The following is a 16,386-nucleotide window of genomic DNA, read 5'->3' as shown; positions in this document are numbered from 1 at the left end:
AAACTCAGCCTCAACACATGTGCTCGCTCAGCTTTAGCCACCCTGACCGCCTTGCTATTCCTCAAACAAACAACACGGGTTCTCATGTCAGAGTCTTCCCTTTATCTCATTTAAATCTGGTCCACATGTCACCTTAGAGAGGCCTTGCCTGAACGTTGGATGGAAAAGAATCCTCCCACCATTATTCCCCATCTCGTAATAACAGTACACTCTGACATCACTTACTGGCTTCCTTGTTCATTGTCTGTCTCCCCATCCCCACTAGAATGTAAGTTCCTTTGGAGTAAAGATTTTTTTCTGTCATGGGAATTCCCTGGTGGTCCAGTGGTTAGGACTGGGTGTTTTCAATGCCCGGGTGGGCCCGGGTTCAATCCCTGGTGGGGGAACTAAGATCCCACAAGCTGTGTGGCCAAAAGAAAAAAAAAAAGAGAGATTTTGTCTATCTTGTTCACTGCTATGCCCCATTTCCTAGCACGATGCCTGGCATATAGTAGGTGATACATAGATAGATATAGATATAGAATTTATGGAATGAATTACACCAAGAGGAGGCAGAGAAGGATGAAACTGGAACAGAAGATGAGAAGGTGAATACTCAAAAGCAGATACATGTCCAGGTGCTGCACTCCACCAGCCACTCTTCTGGGATGCAAGTCTGAGGGGGAAAGTTGAGGCTCCCCGGCCTCAGGCTCCAGAATTGCAGTGGTTTATGGTCTAGCTTTGTATGGTGCGTGTGAATACACATGCTCAGCAGTTAGTAGGTTCTAATGAATAGTTCTTGAATAAATAAATGGAAAATAGCTTTATGCAGTTGTGGTACCTTTTTAAATCCTCCCTTCTATCAGGCATCCCTCTTCCTTTGGACAATGACCAAGAGAAATCATATTATCTGGGGTGATGGACTGAGGGTTCATGAAGACATGGTCTTGGCACACTGGAACATCAGAAGACAAGCCAGGAAAAGACAGGGTGGCCCACAGCCCCTGCCCACCACCTCTCCCAGAATCACCCCTTGGTCAGTCGTACCTGCAACAGTGTATAGAGCTGTGATGGCCAGCAGCCCGACTATGGCCAGGTACAGATTTAGGTGCAAAGACTGCTGAATGAAGATGGCACCTGCATACATGTCTACCTGGAGAGACATGAAGTTGACGGGTGAATGAATGAATGGACGTTTTAGCACAGTTTTCCCAGGCTCAGGCCCTAGCCTTGATTCTGGCAAACACAGAAACATCATATGATGTCTTTTCTTCATCTCTTCCTAGATTAGGGGTCTCAAACGGGAGCCCTACGGGTGATTATGTTTGAGACCCCTTCACTGGGCTAATACAAGCGCCTCAGTTGTCTTCCTGCTTCTATTCTTGATCTGTCTACTCTCCATCCTCCACACTGCAGCCTTTATCAAATACCATCGTGATTATCTCATCCTCATCAAAACTCTTCAGTAGCTCTCTACTGCCCCCAAGATAATGTCCAAATAAGTTAGAGCCGTATACCAGTCCCTTCATGGTTTGCGTGCCACTTGACCTCATTTTCTTTACTCACTTCATGCTCCCAGTTCTCCAGACACACTGAAATACACCCTGTTTCCCTAACAAGTCATGTTTATTCATGCCCCCAAGCGTTTGCTTATTCTGTCCAGCCCTCTGGAACGCCAATCCCCCTTTCTCTACATCCTCCTCAGAGGTAACTTTCCTTGGGAAGGTTTCCCCACATCTGTAGCTTCCCACCAGAATGAGAGCGAGCATTGCCCTTCTGCCTTTCACATCTGGAGCTGGCAGAGTCAGTTATTGTTGTTTGAACTGAATGCAATTCCTCTGCCCACCCCCCTCCCCCACATAGGACAAGGTTCCCCCCAGTTCCAGATGGAAGAGAAGAGGGCATCAGTGTGAGTCAGGCTGAGCAGCAAGTACTGGAGGTTGCAAAGCGTCTGCTCTTGGCTGCTTTCCAGAAGATCTGCCCATCCAAACGTCAGGGTAGGGCAGGCTCAGTGGGCCATCAGCACATATGATTAATAGTTGATAACTGCCTGATCCCAGGAAGAAGATGACAGACCCACCTGAGGGCTCTCCGAGTCCCATTCAGTGATGGGCACCATTCCAAGGTGTTGCTGAAGAAGCTTTGGCAGGAGAAGGGGGAGGAGTCCTTTCCTCTACCTTTTTCCCGTACTTCCTCTGCCCCTGCTGAGCCTTTGCCCCCAACCCTCTCATCTTCCTTGAACCTCCCAGAAGCTTCCTCAATAGGAGGAGAAAGTGGATGGGGAGGGACACCACCAGCTGAGCTTCTCACCAGGCTGTGTCCCCACCTTACCGAGATCTTGGTGAAGATGTAGATAAACAGGTAGAGCACAGCCAGGATGATGGGGATCCTGTTGCCGCCAAAGCGTTTCCTTAGGTATTCTGGCATCGTGGTGACCTGGGGACCAGAGTTGAGATTTTGCCACTCAACAGCCCTTCTTCCCCCTCCCCCCTTCTCCCCAAACTCAGAAGCACAGATGGTCTTCTTGGGATTCTCAATGGGAGACTTAAAAGAGAGGAGAAAATGGGAACAAAGGGGTGGGGTGAGGATGGACCGGGGTCCTGTGCAGTTATGTACCCAACTATCATATATCCCAAATGTATACGCCACCCCAATTTTTGCCCTCTCCTGTGTTACTAATGTTATTACATAAAACTTATTAATATAGATGTTACTATTATAAAACTTAATGTTTTTCTTTAAACCCACTCATGTTTATATTGAAGTAAACTTATCTAAAAAGAAAACTTCAAATCACCGCTGTAAATGAAAAATCAATCCTAAACTTAAGGGAACAGCAAAAGTATGCACATGGATAATAAAATAACTCATTCATGTTCTATTCTTTCCTGGCAACTTCCTCTTGCACACCAAAAACCCTGGGCCCAGAGCCTACTCATTCTTTCTTTTACAAAAAAAAAAAAAAGAAGTTGTCAGGAAAAGTGTTGAACAGGTGTTAAATGCTCACTAACACCAACATGCGACTTTACCCTTGAGCTCACTGAAAGATGATGGAAGAGGAAATAAGTTCGCCAGGTGATTCAGTGTAGTTGGCTCCATGTCTAACACCTAAACTCATCTCAAGCGTCTCCATTTGTCCATGTTCTAACCTTTGGGGAAGTTGCTCTCATGTAACCCTTCAGCCACGTTACCAGGAGCAGAGAATCCAGAGACAGCAGAGAAACCAGGGAAGCATTGAATTAGGTCCAGATGGGTGGGCCAAAGCTAGGTGCCATTACCATATAGGGCACCCCAGGGGTTGAGCCATACCGAGGAGAACCATTATTTGGGTGGCACTTTTCTTTGGGGATAGCATGTCCTTGCCCAGTCTCCTCACTGTACCGGCAGACTTGGGGGTTGAGAGAACGCCATGTCTAGACAATGGAACCTCAAATGCACAACTGTTCTTCCATGAGGTCCCGGATGTTGGAAAGGAAAAGACAGCGTAATGATTATGTTTGCAGCCCCTTGTCCAGGCTGTTGCTGCTTGGGTGTTCCTTAGTCTAACCCAGGGAGTAGACTAATGGGTACCCAACCATGAGCTGATAAATGGCAAACCATTGGTCAGATTGTGAAGGCAGAAGAAGCTGGGAGTGGAGACTGGGAGAGACTGGATGGCCAGACTTGATTCAAGAATGGTAAGTTGTTAATAGTAGAACCTGGGTACAGTATTCAAGACTATAAGGGTGTCCAGTGTAAAATTATTTCAACACTGATGTAGGTTTGAAATTTTTTTCATAATAAAATATTGGCCAAAAAAATTGAACTCTAGGAATAAACAGACACCTTAAAATTTAAAAAAAGAAAAGAAGCATCTCTTTCCTCTCCCTCTCCCCAAAAGGGCAATTCGGGATTCTGAGCCTCATGAGTGGCTTGCCTCAACCCTCTGATTGGCTGCAAGGCAAACACAGCAGGGATTTTCCAGAAGCACATTGCACTGAGCTCTGACACTCTATCAGGGACTAACACGTGGAGAGATTCAATCAAACCGTATTGAATGGACACACTCTTCGTGATGGTATGAAAGCTAATTAGAGAGAGTGCATGAGAACTTCAGCCCATTCAGATAAGTGGACCAAGGAAGATGCTCCTCAAGAGGATTCGCTATCTTGTCTGTGAATGACAACCACCAGCTGGTCTTGTTGGGGAGCGAGACGCCTATCACTGGCTGACAGCTTTTATTATCAGTTGTCCTCCATTACGATCTACAGGGAGCCGCACAGCCTGCTACATGCGGGAAGTTTCTAATGAGCTAAGAAAGGAAGGAGGCATGAAAGTCAACAGAAGCCGAGCAGCACTGGTATCTAGAAATCAAACTCTGGGGAGAAATGTGAAGCTAGCTGACAGATGGGAGGCAGAGCCTAGGCTGTTTGTCGGAAAGCAGCTAAGAAGGCAATTTGCCAACAAGCAAGGTTGAGAGAGACAGAGACAGAGAGGTGAACGACTGTTAACACAGGAACCACCCTCTGAGTGTTGCTGGGTGAATGTTTACAGGAAATAAATGCAGCCAATGACGACTGCCCGCAGGGAGGACCGCCCAAGTTCCTTGGTCTGGTGGCCCCTCATCTCCTGGGGGTGGAGGGCAGTGAGGGAACTTCAGCATCTCTCTTACTCTCCCTTGAATCATGTCCAGACAGCCACACTCGGTCCTCATATAAAACCCCTCCCTCTTCCTCGGAAACCCATGCCATCCGGCCATAGCAGCTTCCGCCCACCCCAAGCCTCCCGGGAACACTGTCCAGCAGCCAATGAGAATTCAGCTCCTTCACTGTCTTCCCCTCTTTCTAGACTTTCCCCGAGTCTGGAAGCAGCTTCAAGGACAGTGAGGAGTGCCCACTGGGACGTCTTGTACAGTGTCTTAGTTTGTTTAACCCCAACAGATGGGCATTTCCATTCCAGCAACCCATTTCTCTGGCCAACATCCAAACCTCGTCATCTCCAGGACCCCATTCACCTCCAATACCCCAAATTTTCATCAATGCAACCCTTTCGTTTGCTGACTCTGATGACCCCGGCTTTGGGACCTGACCAAGACTTTCAGTCCCTAATTGGTGCCTCTTCTTTTGGGTGTAAGCTCATCCTTCATTTCACTTCCTTCTGAAATCATGGACCCTGCTACCAAGTAATTTCAACAAATATTTTTCAAATATCTACTATGTATCAGGCACTATTCTAGACACTGGGGGAAAACAGAGATAGTTCTTGCCCTCCTGGAGCTTACAGTCTAATGGGAGAGACACACAGTCTGGGGCAGTGGCTCTCAATGGAAGGAAGAGATTTCATACCTCCCCAGGGAACATTTGGCAATGTCGGGAGACACTGCAGCTGCCACAGTTTGGGGGGTGCTATTGGCATCTAGTGGATAGAGATCGGGAATGTTGCAAACATCCTACAATGAACAGACTACCCCACCCCTCACACCTGCATGAAAACACACAACAAAGAATCATCCTGCCCCAGATGTTACTACTGCTGATGTTGAGAAAGTATAGTGGGAAAAACACACAGTCTAATGGGAGAGGCGTATTAATTTAATAATCACACAAGCAAATGCAAAACGGCAACTATGGCAAACACAATGAAGGAGGAGACTTCACCTAATCAGAGAGGTCAGAAAGGGCTTCCTGGAGGAATAGTTGCTTGAAGTAGGATTTGGATAGATGATAGGAGTTAACCGAACCACAAAGGAAAAGGAAAACTTTCCAACAAGAGGGGAAAGCACTGTAATGGGCTGAGGAAGTAGAGAACCTGGTGAGGATGAGGAACTGTTAGACCAGTGCCTGGAATGCAGTTGACATTCAGCTAAATAAATGCTTCTTCAATGAACAAATAAATGAATGAACTGACAGGAGTAAACTGGTGGTTAGAGAGTAGGGTGGGTCCCACAGAGTAGGGGGGAAAAGATATTTGCAACACATATAATCACCCTAAGGGCTTGTTTCCAGAATGTATAAAGAGCTTCTATCAATAAGAAGAAGCTATATAACATAATAGAAAAGTTGGCAAAAGTCCTAGACAAGTTACTTCCTTAAAGAGAAAATCCAAATGGCCAGAAAATATATAAACAGAATTGCCAATGGAAAGAACAGTGAGGGGGACTTCCCTGGTGATCCAGTGGTTAAGAATCCGCCTTCCAATGCAGGGGACCCCTGGTTGGGGAACTAAGATCCCACATGTTGTGGGGCAACCAAGCCCGCACGGGGCAACCAAGCCCGTGCACTGCAACTACTGAGCCCGTGCACCACAACTAGAGAGGAGCCCACAGGTCGCAATGAGGAGCCCGTGCACCACAGCAGAGGATCCCACATGTTGCAATGAAGATCCTGCGTGCCGCAACTAAGACCTGATGCAGCCGAAAATAAAATAAATAAATAAATAAATATTTAAAAAAAAAAAAAAAAGGAAAGCACAGTGAGACATTACAACACACCCACCAAACTGGCAAGAATTTTAAAGTTGGAAAATACCAAGTGTTGGCAAGGATGTGGAGCAATGGAGCAAAGGGAATTTGCATACACTGCTGGTGAGAGAATAAACTGACAGAGCTACTTTGGGAAAAAGTTTGGCAATATCTAGTAAAGCCAGATAAACACATCCAATGACCCAGAAATTCCACTTATAGGTAGATTTTCTCCAGAAATGCATGTTTATATGCATCAGGACACTTGTATAAAAATGTTCACAGCAGCATTGTCCATCATAGGCTAACATTAGGAGCAACCTTGTTTATGTGCATCAGGACACGTATAAAAATGTTCACAGCAGCGTTGTCTATCATAGGCCAACATTAGGAACAACCTAAATGCCCACGAACAAAAGAATAGACAAATATATTGGGGTATAGTCATACTACAGAATACTACATAGCAATGGAAATTAACACACAAGCTACATGCAAGGAAAGAATGTAATCCCCCCAATTCCATGTATATTTCATTCCAAAAAAGTACAATTAAACCATCTGTTTAGGTATGCACAATTAAAACTGTGAAGAAAAGTAAGGAAGTGAGTCTAATGAAAGCCACTGTGAAAGGAAGGCATTGTGATCTGCTAAAGGCATGTGGGGGAGTGTTATATTTTGTGTCTTTTTTTTTTGGCCGCCCCATGTAGCATGTGGAACTTCCCTGACCTGAGATTGAACCTGTGCCCCCTGCAGTGGAAGCACGGAGTCTTAACCACTGGACCACCGGGGAAGTCCCTGTTTTGTGTCTTGATCTGGGTGTTCATTTTACAGTAGTTTGTTAAGCTGCACATTTGTGTTTTACCACTTTTCTCTGTGTTTATTTTGTTGCCCAATAAAAATAGATTGGGTAGCTTTTAATCTTTTTTCAGCACTCTGGCATTTATTATCTAATATGGGCTTAATCTTCTCTCTGAATAAGATGTTGTCCAAAGAATGTCTAGAGCCACAGGAATTTTTTATTGAACAACAGAGCTTGGAGATTCTTTCACAGCAGCACAACTCTGTCAATTTCAGCCCTTTTCACAGCATGATATCCGCAGTACAGATGCCCAGTCCCCTAATGAGCGATACTGTGGTTGCCCACAGGTTTTTCTATTACAAACTATAGAAGTCATTTCAATTCTTCATGCCTCTTATTAACCTTCGACCACACAAATTCCTTCCTCATTCAGCAAATGACACTGTCTTCTACTTCCCAGAGAAAATGGAAACCATCAGCTGAGAACATCTGGCCACCCTACCTATGAATTAACCTGCATCTCCACCATCCTTTACTCTTTCCTATACTAGGTGCTCAAGAAATATCTGCTGATGCTTTGGCCCAGAGATCCTCAGTCGCAGTCAGTGTTGTTCTATCCCAGAGATTTTGTCTATGTGGGAGCTAATCACAGGCGGGTATGGGCAGACCCAGGCCCCCAGTCACCAAAAACCATGCTTTTAGACTCAGTATTATCTCCAAGTGAGGTTATTTATCCCTACATCACTGCCCTTTGCATAAGATTGCACTACTTCTGGTACAGAGTGATTTTTTTTTCCAATGGTTTCTCTGATCATTAAGTAGTTCTTTCTACTTTGTGTATTTTTTTAAATTTCTGTAATAAAAAGTTAAAATCAGTTATTGCTTGATGAATAACACTATGATATTGTATGATCTTGCCCTGTGTAGTAGAATGTCTAAAACAGAATTAAGTCTAGATGGTATGAATGACAGAAAGCTGTCAGTAAGATCACAGGTGATTTTTAAGTTTATTTTTTATTTTATTTTATTTTTAAAATTTTATTTATTTATTTATTTTTGGCTGTGTTGGGTCTTCGTTTCTGTGCGAGGGCTTTCTCTAGTTGTGGCAAGCGGGGGCCACTCTTCATCGCGGTGCGCGGGCCTCTCACTATCGCGGCCTCTCTTGTTGCGGAGCACAGGCTCCAGACGCGCAGGCTCAGTAGTTGTGGCTCATGGGCCCAGTTGCTCCGCGGCATGTGGGATCTTCCCAGACCAGGGCTCGAACCCATGTCCCCTGCATTGGCAGGCAGATTCTCAACCACTGTGCCACCAGGGAAGCCCCTAAGTTTATTTTTTTCTTTTATTTTTTGGCCGCAGTGCACAGCATGTAGGATCCTAGTTCCCCCACCAGGGATCGAACCTGCGCCTCCTGCATTGGAAGCACAGAGTCTTAACCACTGGACCACCAGGGAAGTCTCTAGAAGTGATTTTTTTAACTGCTTTTTTTTTTCAAAAAGTCTAAAGCAGCATTATTTTGTAACAAAAATTTTGACATATCACATCAGCCAGAAATAATTATTATGGTTTTGGGTGCAAAGGAAGAAAAATAATCACTGAATCGTGTGTGTGCGTTTGTGTCTGTGTGTGTGTATGTTAAAAGCAGTAATATGTTGTGGCTTAAACATTTAGAAAAGACTGTGATTTTTACATTTGTGTTTTGGCATTAAAAAAATTCTTTTGAGCCTACGTTTCTTCCAGCTTCCGAAAGCCCCTGCCCCCCATGTATCTCTGATGTCCATTACCAGGTGGGAAATGCTAAGGACAGGGTCCCTAATTGTCTCAGCTGTGCATCATCCCACTAATGCTGGGACCTCTTAGGGACTAACGCAGAGGCCCCCAACCCCCGGGCCACAGACCAGTACCGGTCCGAGGCCCATTAGGAATCGGACCGCACAGCAGGAGGTGAGCAGCAGCCGACCCAGCGTAGCTTCATCTGCCGCTCCGCATGGCTCGCCATCGCTCGCATTACCTCCTGGACCATTGCTCGCATTACTGCCTGAACCATCGCTCACGTTACCGCCTGACCCATCCCCACCATGCCCCCTTCCGTGGAAAAACTGCCTTCCACGAAACCAGTCCCTGGTGCCAAACGCACTGCAACGGAGAGTGGCCCCCGCTCGCCGCAGCTGGAGAAAAGCCTGTGCACAGCATCGAAGAGCCAATGCAGCCAAAAATAAATAAATAAATAAATATTAAAAAAAAAAGTTTGGGGACCGCTGGTATAATGGATGTCCACAGGCAGGAGGGAGGGAAGGATGCTGGTGGGAGGGAGGGAATGCAAAGCTGACCCTCCCAAAGGGTCTTCCTATTCCATGGCACCCCAACCCCCCTCAGACTCACCTGACCAGCGATGTAGATAGGGAGGAAGATCCAGGCCAACATCAGCACGGAAAATAAGCCCTGCCCGAGAAAGCAGAATCAGGATTCAGCTCCCGCCCACATTGTGGTGCCAATATGGATTTCCCTGGGTCCAGATGGAAGCTGGCCTCACCTGCCTCTGGTTCCATCTCTTACTTACTGAGTAGCTCACCCTCCCTGGGCTGTCACATTCTCATGTTTAAATGGGACACAGGGATGAAGTGGGGCGGAATGGAACTAGAAGCTCTTCGTGGCTCCCAGTGCTGTGTGTCCTAAACCTTGCGTGTCCCCCTTTGTCCCCTTGTGTTCCCTCCCCTCAGGCTGGGGTTAAATCAAGCCTGTGAGTTCAGGCAGGTCACCCTGATGAGTAGCTGGTGATGCTGGAAGAGTTTACACAGGTCTCTGAGACTCATTTTTCTCACCTGTGAAATGGGAGTAACTGCCCCCACTGGGTTGTTGGAAGGAAATCAGTGAGATGATGCTTACTGAGCACTTACGATACACCAGGCATTCCTGTGCACACTTTATAAGCATGAATTCATTTAATCCTCTCAATGACTCGATATGGCAGGTACCATCATGATCTCTGTTTTATACATGAGGCTCAGAGAGATCTAGTAACTTGCCCAAGGTCACACAGCTTATAAGTTTTAGAGCCCAGATGTGAACCCAGGCAGTCTGGTTCTAGTCTGTAATTGAATCCTGTAATATGATGATGTATGTGGTGTACTTAAGTCTGTGGCACAGAGTAAGTGCTTTAAAAATGTGAGCCATTATGAAGATGAAGATCACTATTAATAAGTGCATCCCTTCCCACTAAGTGAAAATCATCCTGCTACATAGAAGAGTGTGTCTTATCTCTTGGGTATATGTGGGGTGGCGAAAAGATCAAGAACCACTGAACCACAAAGTTTCGTGATGGGCAATTGATATCTAATACACAGAAACACCCTCCAGTCCCACAAAACCTTCTATCTTCTGCATCCACACAGGAGAGATTCTGAGCCTTCTTCACACATATATTTGCCTTATGGGCTCCCATCAAGCAAACACAGAGAGGCCTGGGACTTGCAGATCAAACTGATTTTTGTTAACTAAGGGTGCCCTTGATGATTCCTGTTTGTTTTTTCATAAAGCACCACCCTATTTTTGAAAGAGCAGAGCATGCATACAACTGCCCCCCGGGATCTACCTACTGGGTAGAGGGTGGGCCATCCGTGCCCTGGTAACATACGTACATTAAATTCATAAGCAGTTACAGAAAGGCCCGCAGCAGCACCTGACCCTGCCAGGCCAATGAAATGTCCACTTCCAACATTGCTGGCAAACAAGGATGCACCCACCTGTGGGGAGATGATAGATCAGATCTTGGAGCCAAGGTCTGGTGTAGCTTCTTCCCACCACCAGTTCTTCCCATTCGCCAAAGAGACCAAGACAAAAGGAGAAGTGGAGAAAGCAGGGCCATCCCTAGCCCATCTAAGCAACTTTTTAAAAATTAGAAGCCTCTTCTTCCCTAAGACTATTTTACTTCCATGTTTAAAAAACTGGCATAACAAATACACGTATCTATGATGCCTAAGATGTGAATTGTGTCCCCTCTAGGGTTGTGCAGTGCACAACTTGAACAACTGTATGCAGCATCCCTGGGGGGGTGGGAGGATGACAGGTGTTGTAGAAAGTGCTTCAGGATGAGATTCATGAAGCCTGTGTTATTCCCCAGCTCTGCTTCTGACTTAGCAAAGAAGAGAGCCCTCCTTCTAGTAGAAATCTAAGTGGCCAAGACGGTACTTGATGACCCCAATCCCTGGTCTCAGCTGATTGCATGAGACAGGCCTGGGCACCTGGCCCAAGCTGGGCCAATTACATTCTCTCTCCTGGGAATCTGGAACTGGGGAACCATATTTGCTGGTCCCTTAGACTGGGGGTGTGTAACCCAGGGAGGCGTGTGTGTAGTAAGGGGATGGGGGGGGCAGTGAGTAGCTTGTTCAGCTATGCACTCATCACTGCCACTCTGCTGAGAGAGAGGAGAATGAGGTAGACTTGCAGAGAAAGGCAGATCAAGAGAGGACAGAGCGAGATGGAGACAGATAGAGATAGAGATAGGTGAGGGAAGGAGGGAGAAAGAGACAGAGAGGGAGCTATCTGTGAGAGGACGGTTGTGCCTCCCATTGACTTTCTGGTCTCTGGTTTTCATCTGATTCTATTCCATTGATCTGTCCTTATACCAGTATCACACTCTCCTGATTACTGGAGCTTTGTAGTAAGTTTTGAAATCAGGAAGTATAAGTCCTCCAACTTTTTTCTTCCTTTTCAGAATTGTTTTGGCTATTCTGGGTCCCTTGTATTTCCATCTGAATTTTAGGATTGGCTTGTCAATTTCTGCAAAAAAAGAGGGGGGGATGCAGCTGGAATTTTGATAGGAATGGTGTTGAGTCTGTAGTTCAGTTTAGGGAGTATTACTATTTATGTTAAATAGATACTATCTAGTGTGCCATTTTAATTCCCTTATTGCTAGCTCAGGCAGCTACAATGCCAAACAATTGCCACTGATTTTTTTTAAACTAATGCCTCTGGGTAAAGGGCTGCTCACACTGGATGATCACTGAGTCAGATCAAATAAAGACAAGTTGTGCAAGGGAAGCTTTCCAGGGAACTGCAAGGTGGGTAAAATACTGACAATAATATGAGAATGGGACTTTGAAAGAGATCCAATCCTGTTCTAACCAGTGGCCTTCAAGAGTACTGCAGAGCTGAAGAGAACAGAATGAGAATAGAGCCAGGTAAAACACCACAAAACTTCCTGTTCTTATTGAGATTCAGCTGTTTTTCTTGAATTAAATCTCCCTGGATGGTTACTAACATTAGGTCAATTTCCAGAGTTCTGAAAAAGTTGATTTTGACCATTTTGCCACTGTTCTCATTGCTTTTATGCAGGAGGAGATTTCAAAAATCTTTATTCTGCCATTCCCAATGACACCACTCTGCGTGCTCCTCTGGTTTTCCACTCTTCCCATAAAGAATCTGCGCTGACCTGTGGCTTATTTTGATCAATATAATGTGGTGAAAGTGACACTGTGTGACTTCCAGGCCAACACACAACAGCCCGGCAGCTTTCATTTTTGCCCTTGGAATCAGATGCCTTGTAAAAAACCTTGGGCTGGGCCATTAAATGATGAGAGGCATACAGAGAGAGTGAAGTCCTAGCCTTCTAGCCTGTCTAGCTCCTACCAGAGCCCCAGATCTGTGATGAGGCCATCTTGGACTTCCAACCCTTCCCAGCCACCAGCTAAACGCAGCTCCATGAGTGACTCTAAAAGAGCAGGGGAGGAACCACCCACTCAAACCATGCAATCATTAGAAATAATACACTGTAGCTGTTTTAAGCCACTAAATTTGTAGGTGGTTTGTTAGGCAACAACAGCTAACTAATGTACTTGTTCCAAAGCCTATTCTCTCTCTCTCTCTCTCTCTTTTTTTTTTTTTTAACTTAGTCATTACAGAGAAAATGGATTTATTAATCAGGGGCAGACCTGGATTAACAAAACTCCTAAGATTTACACATAAAAGCAGAAAGCTAATTGATTTCCAATTGAGACTTACAACTGGGTATGCAGCCAGATATTCAAATTGTCTAGCCTCTACAGCCTCTCCATGTAGATAAGCTACGTGAGAAGCCAAACTATAATCAGAAGGTTGCTTTGTGGACTAGAGCAGTTCATAATGTGATTCAAATGTTTAGTGCTATCAGACTCTGTTTACCAGCGATAGACATCTGCTACTTGAAATGAAATGATGGGATATGCACAAAGGCACCTGCCCCCTGGACAGTGTTTAGGTGGGCCAAGGCTGTGAGACACCACATAAACCTCTAGAACCAATTCGTATCAGAACTAGTATTGATTTTCTATAGATGTTAACATTTTATCAAGCCAAAGCCCATACTCTTAACCACATCTCCTTCACATTGACATCATTCTCATTAGGTGAAGAAGGCAAAAAAAGCTCCAAAATTTCCCTTTGCTTCTTGACCTGGGGAAGGGTCATCCAAAGAATATGAGCAGAGAAATGGTCCCAGAAGTGACATGCAAAAGCAGGCATACTTAGGTGGGCTGCTGTATTCCTACTGAATTTCAGGAACTCAGCATCACTCATCATAGAGACCACTAGACCAGGATTTCTTAAAACTGTCACTGAATATTTCCTTTGTAGGCTTCTCTAAGTTCACTGCACCTGCACTGCTATTTACTTAATATTTTACCTTATATTCTTCTTTAACTCATATATATGAATCACATATTATTTAATCAATGTATTATATATTAATACTATATATTAGTAATGTAATAGTACATGCATATATATATATATATGTATGTATGCATCCACAGCCTTAAGTAGAAAATCAGTATCACTTGCTCTACATAGAAGAGAACCATACAAATAAAATGAAAATGAAAATAAAATTATTAAATTCTAGCTAGGTTCTCTGGACAACCAAATTCACTTAGACTGAGGCTTGCATTCTCTTTTATTTTTATTTTATTTTATTTATTTTTGGCTGCGTTGGGTCTTCATTGCTGCGCACAGGCTTTCTCTAGTTGTGGCGAGCGGGGGCTACTCTTCGTTGCAGTGAGCCGGCTTCTCATTGCGGTGGCTTCTCTCATTGTGGAGCACGGGCTCTAGGTGCGTGGGCTTCAGTAGTTGCGGTACGTGGGCTCAGTAGTTGTGGCTCACAGACTCTAGAGTGCAGGCTCAGTAGTTGTGGTGCGCGGGCTTAGTTGCTCCGCGGCATGTGGGATCTTCCTGGACCAGGGCTCGAACCCGTGTCCCCTGCATTGGTAGGCGGATTCTCAACCACTGTGCCACCAGGGAAGCCCCTGCATTCTCTTTTAAACACAGAGATTAGCCAGTGCTGGAAGGTTGGTCAAACCATATTAGTACCAAACTTTGACTTTTTATTTTATGTAACCAGGAGGATTGACAGAGAATAGGAAAGGGAATAATGTTCTCATGAAGTACTTTGATGTTATTTAATGCTGTGTCTGTGCACAACTGAAAAATCGTGGGGCACATGTTACTTATATTTTGGGAAACACCGCACTAGATGACAAGCTCCTTGAGGGTGAAGACGAGCTCACTAATGTCTCCTGTGTTTGGCACACTGCTGGACATATTCCTCAGGGAATTTTTAAAATGAATTCGTTGAATATATAATCCAGAGCTCATTTTTGGTATCTTTTGAGGACACTGTGGTCATTGTCTTTAGCCAGCTCATGGACCAGAATCTTATATACCTGTTATCTCTGCATCTTACATCCTACATCTTTTGGACTCCCTGCAAATGGGAGATGTCTTCTCTCTTTTTAGTTCAAAGATTTAACACTTATATTAGGAGATCATGAATAAAATTATTATTCCTGATCCCCTACTCAGGGCCCAGGAAGCAGAGGTCTGTGTGCATGTGTATGTGGTGTGTGCACATGTGTGTGCGTGTGTGTATTTAGTAATGTCTTTAGCTACCCTTGAAAAGAAAATACTAATTGGTCTGTTGTATTTGTTATTTATGTTCTCAACACCCATTCCACCTTGTCCCAGTCATGCTCTCCAGTTTTCCTTCAGGGTCTAGCCCCTCTCATTTCTCATCACACATGCCTCAGAGCAGGCTCCATGCCCCACAGCTTAGGCACTGAGTGTGTGACCCAGGCTTGAGCCAGTTAGCACATCATGAGCCAGTTAGCACATCAAACTACCTTGGTCACAGTGATTGGCACAGAGATGGGCAAGGGACACCATCAAAGATGGGATATTTTCCAGGGATACTGCCATGGAGGCAGGTGCTCTTCCCTTGCTAGGCTGGAACTTGAGAGGATGAAAGGTCTGGAGCAGTGGCCGCCATCTTGTTGACATGAAGTTGAGCCTGTTTGGGAATAGCACCCATCCAGAAGAAGAGAAGCAGATAGAAATAGATAGATGATAGATAAATAATGGATAGATAAATGATAGATAGATAGATCGATGATAGATAGATAGATAGGATAAACAGAGGGAGAAACCAGGTCCTAGTTATCACTTGGGCCCCTATACTCTGCCATACCTGAAACCAGACCAACCCTAAGTTTTTCCCTTAGGTGAGCTGATAAATTCTTTTTGTTCAAACAAATTTGAGTTGGAGCTAAGCCTTCTCTAGTCTAGATTGTGACTTCCAGACAACATGGAACCAGAGAGTCCTGAGCGAGCAAAGGTTAGACAGAATATCAGCACTTGAAGAGTCCTTGAGAAGTAATTTTAATTGAACCAAAGACTACTTACTGGCCACCACACCATGTCCCCTCCAGCTAGAAAATAGCCTTTCACAGTGTCTCTTTTGGTCTTCACTGTGGACTGAAACAAAGAAGAGGGGTGGGTGAGGGAAATGTTAGCAATCAGACACCTCCCAAAATGGTCTAGGCCACAGATTATAACCCGGGAGTCCAGCAGGCCAGACTCAGACATCAAATTTATTTTGGGTTTTTTTTGTTTATTTGTTTTTGGGTTTTTGTTTGTTTTTGGTTTTTTTGCAGGGGTCCCTGAGCGATACTTCCCATGGACATTGTTTTCCTGAAATATCTTACTTCACTTTTTTTTTTTTTTTGCCACATGGTTTGTGGGATCTTAGTTCCCCAACCAGGGATCGAACCCAGGCCCTTGACAGTGAAAGCACAGAGTCCTAATCGTTGGACCGCCAGGGAAGTCCAGGGAACTATAATTTAAAAAAAGATTGAGGGACTCC

At 44.8% G+C, this 16,386-nt stretch overlaps 2 protein-coding genes across 3 annotated transcripts in view; one reads left to right on the top strand and one right to left on the bottom strand.

Moving 5' to 3' along the window:
• The window catches only part of ZKSCAN2 (zinc finger with KRAB and SCAN domains 2), a 502,693-nt gene that overhangs the window by 240,293 nt on the left and 246,014 nt on the right, over positions 1-16,386 (top strand). The window lies entirely within an intron of this gene.
• Positions 1-16,386, bottom strand: part of SLC5A11 (solute carrier family 5 member 11) — a 53,012-nt gene that overhangs the window by 23,012 nt on the left and 13,614 nt on the right. For both annotated transcript variants that reach the window (XM_082362504.1, XM_082362505.1), the window contains exons 3-7: positions 15,927-15,998; positions 10,856-10,960; positions 9,600-9,659; positions 2,311-2,415; positions 1,027-1,132 (exon numbers count right to left, since the gene is read on the bottom strand). In XM_082362504.1, coding sequence (XP_082218630.1) covers positions 1,027-1,132; positions 2,311-2,415; positions 9,600-9,659; positions 10,856-10,960; positions 15,927-15,998 — 448 coding nt within the window. The remainder of the gene's footprint in view (positions 1-1,026; positions 1,133-2,310; positions 2,416-9,599; positions 9,660-10,855; positions 10,961-15,926; positions 15,999-16,386) is intronic.

The sequence above is a fragment of the Balaenoptera borealis genome, assembly GCF_965194805.1.
Source record: "Balaenoptera borealis genome assembly, chromosome: 16".
NCBI lineage: Eukaryota > Metazoa > Chordata > Mammalia > Artiodactyla > Balaenopteridae > Balaenoptera > Balaenoptera borealis.
This window is presented reverse-complemented; position numbering and strand designations above follow the sequence as displayed.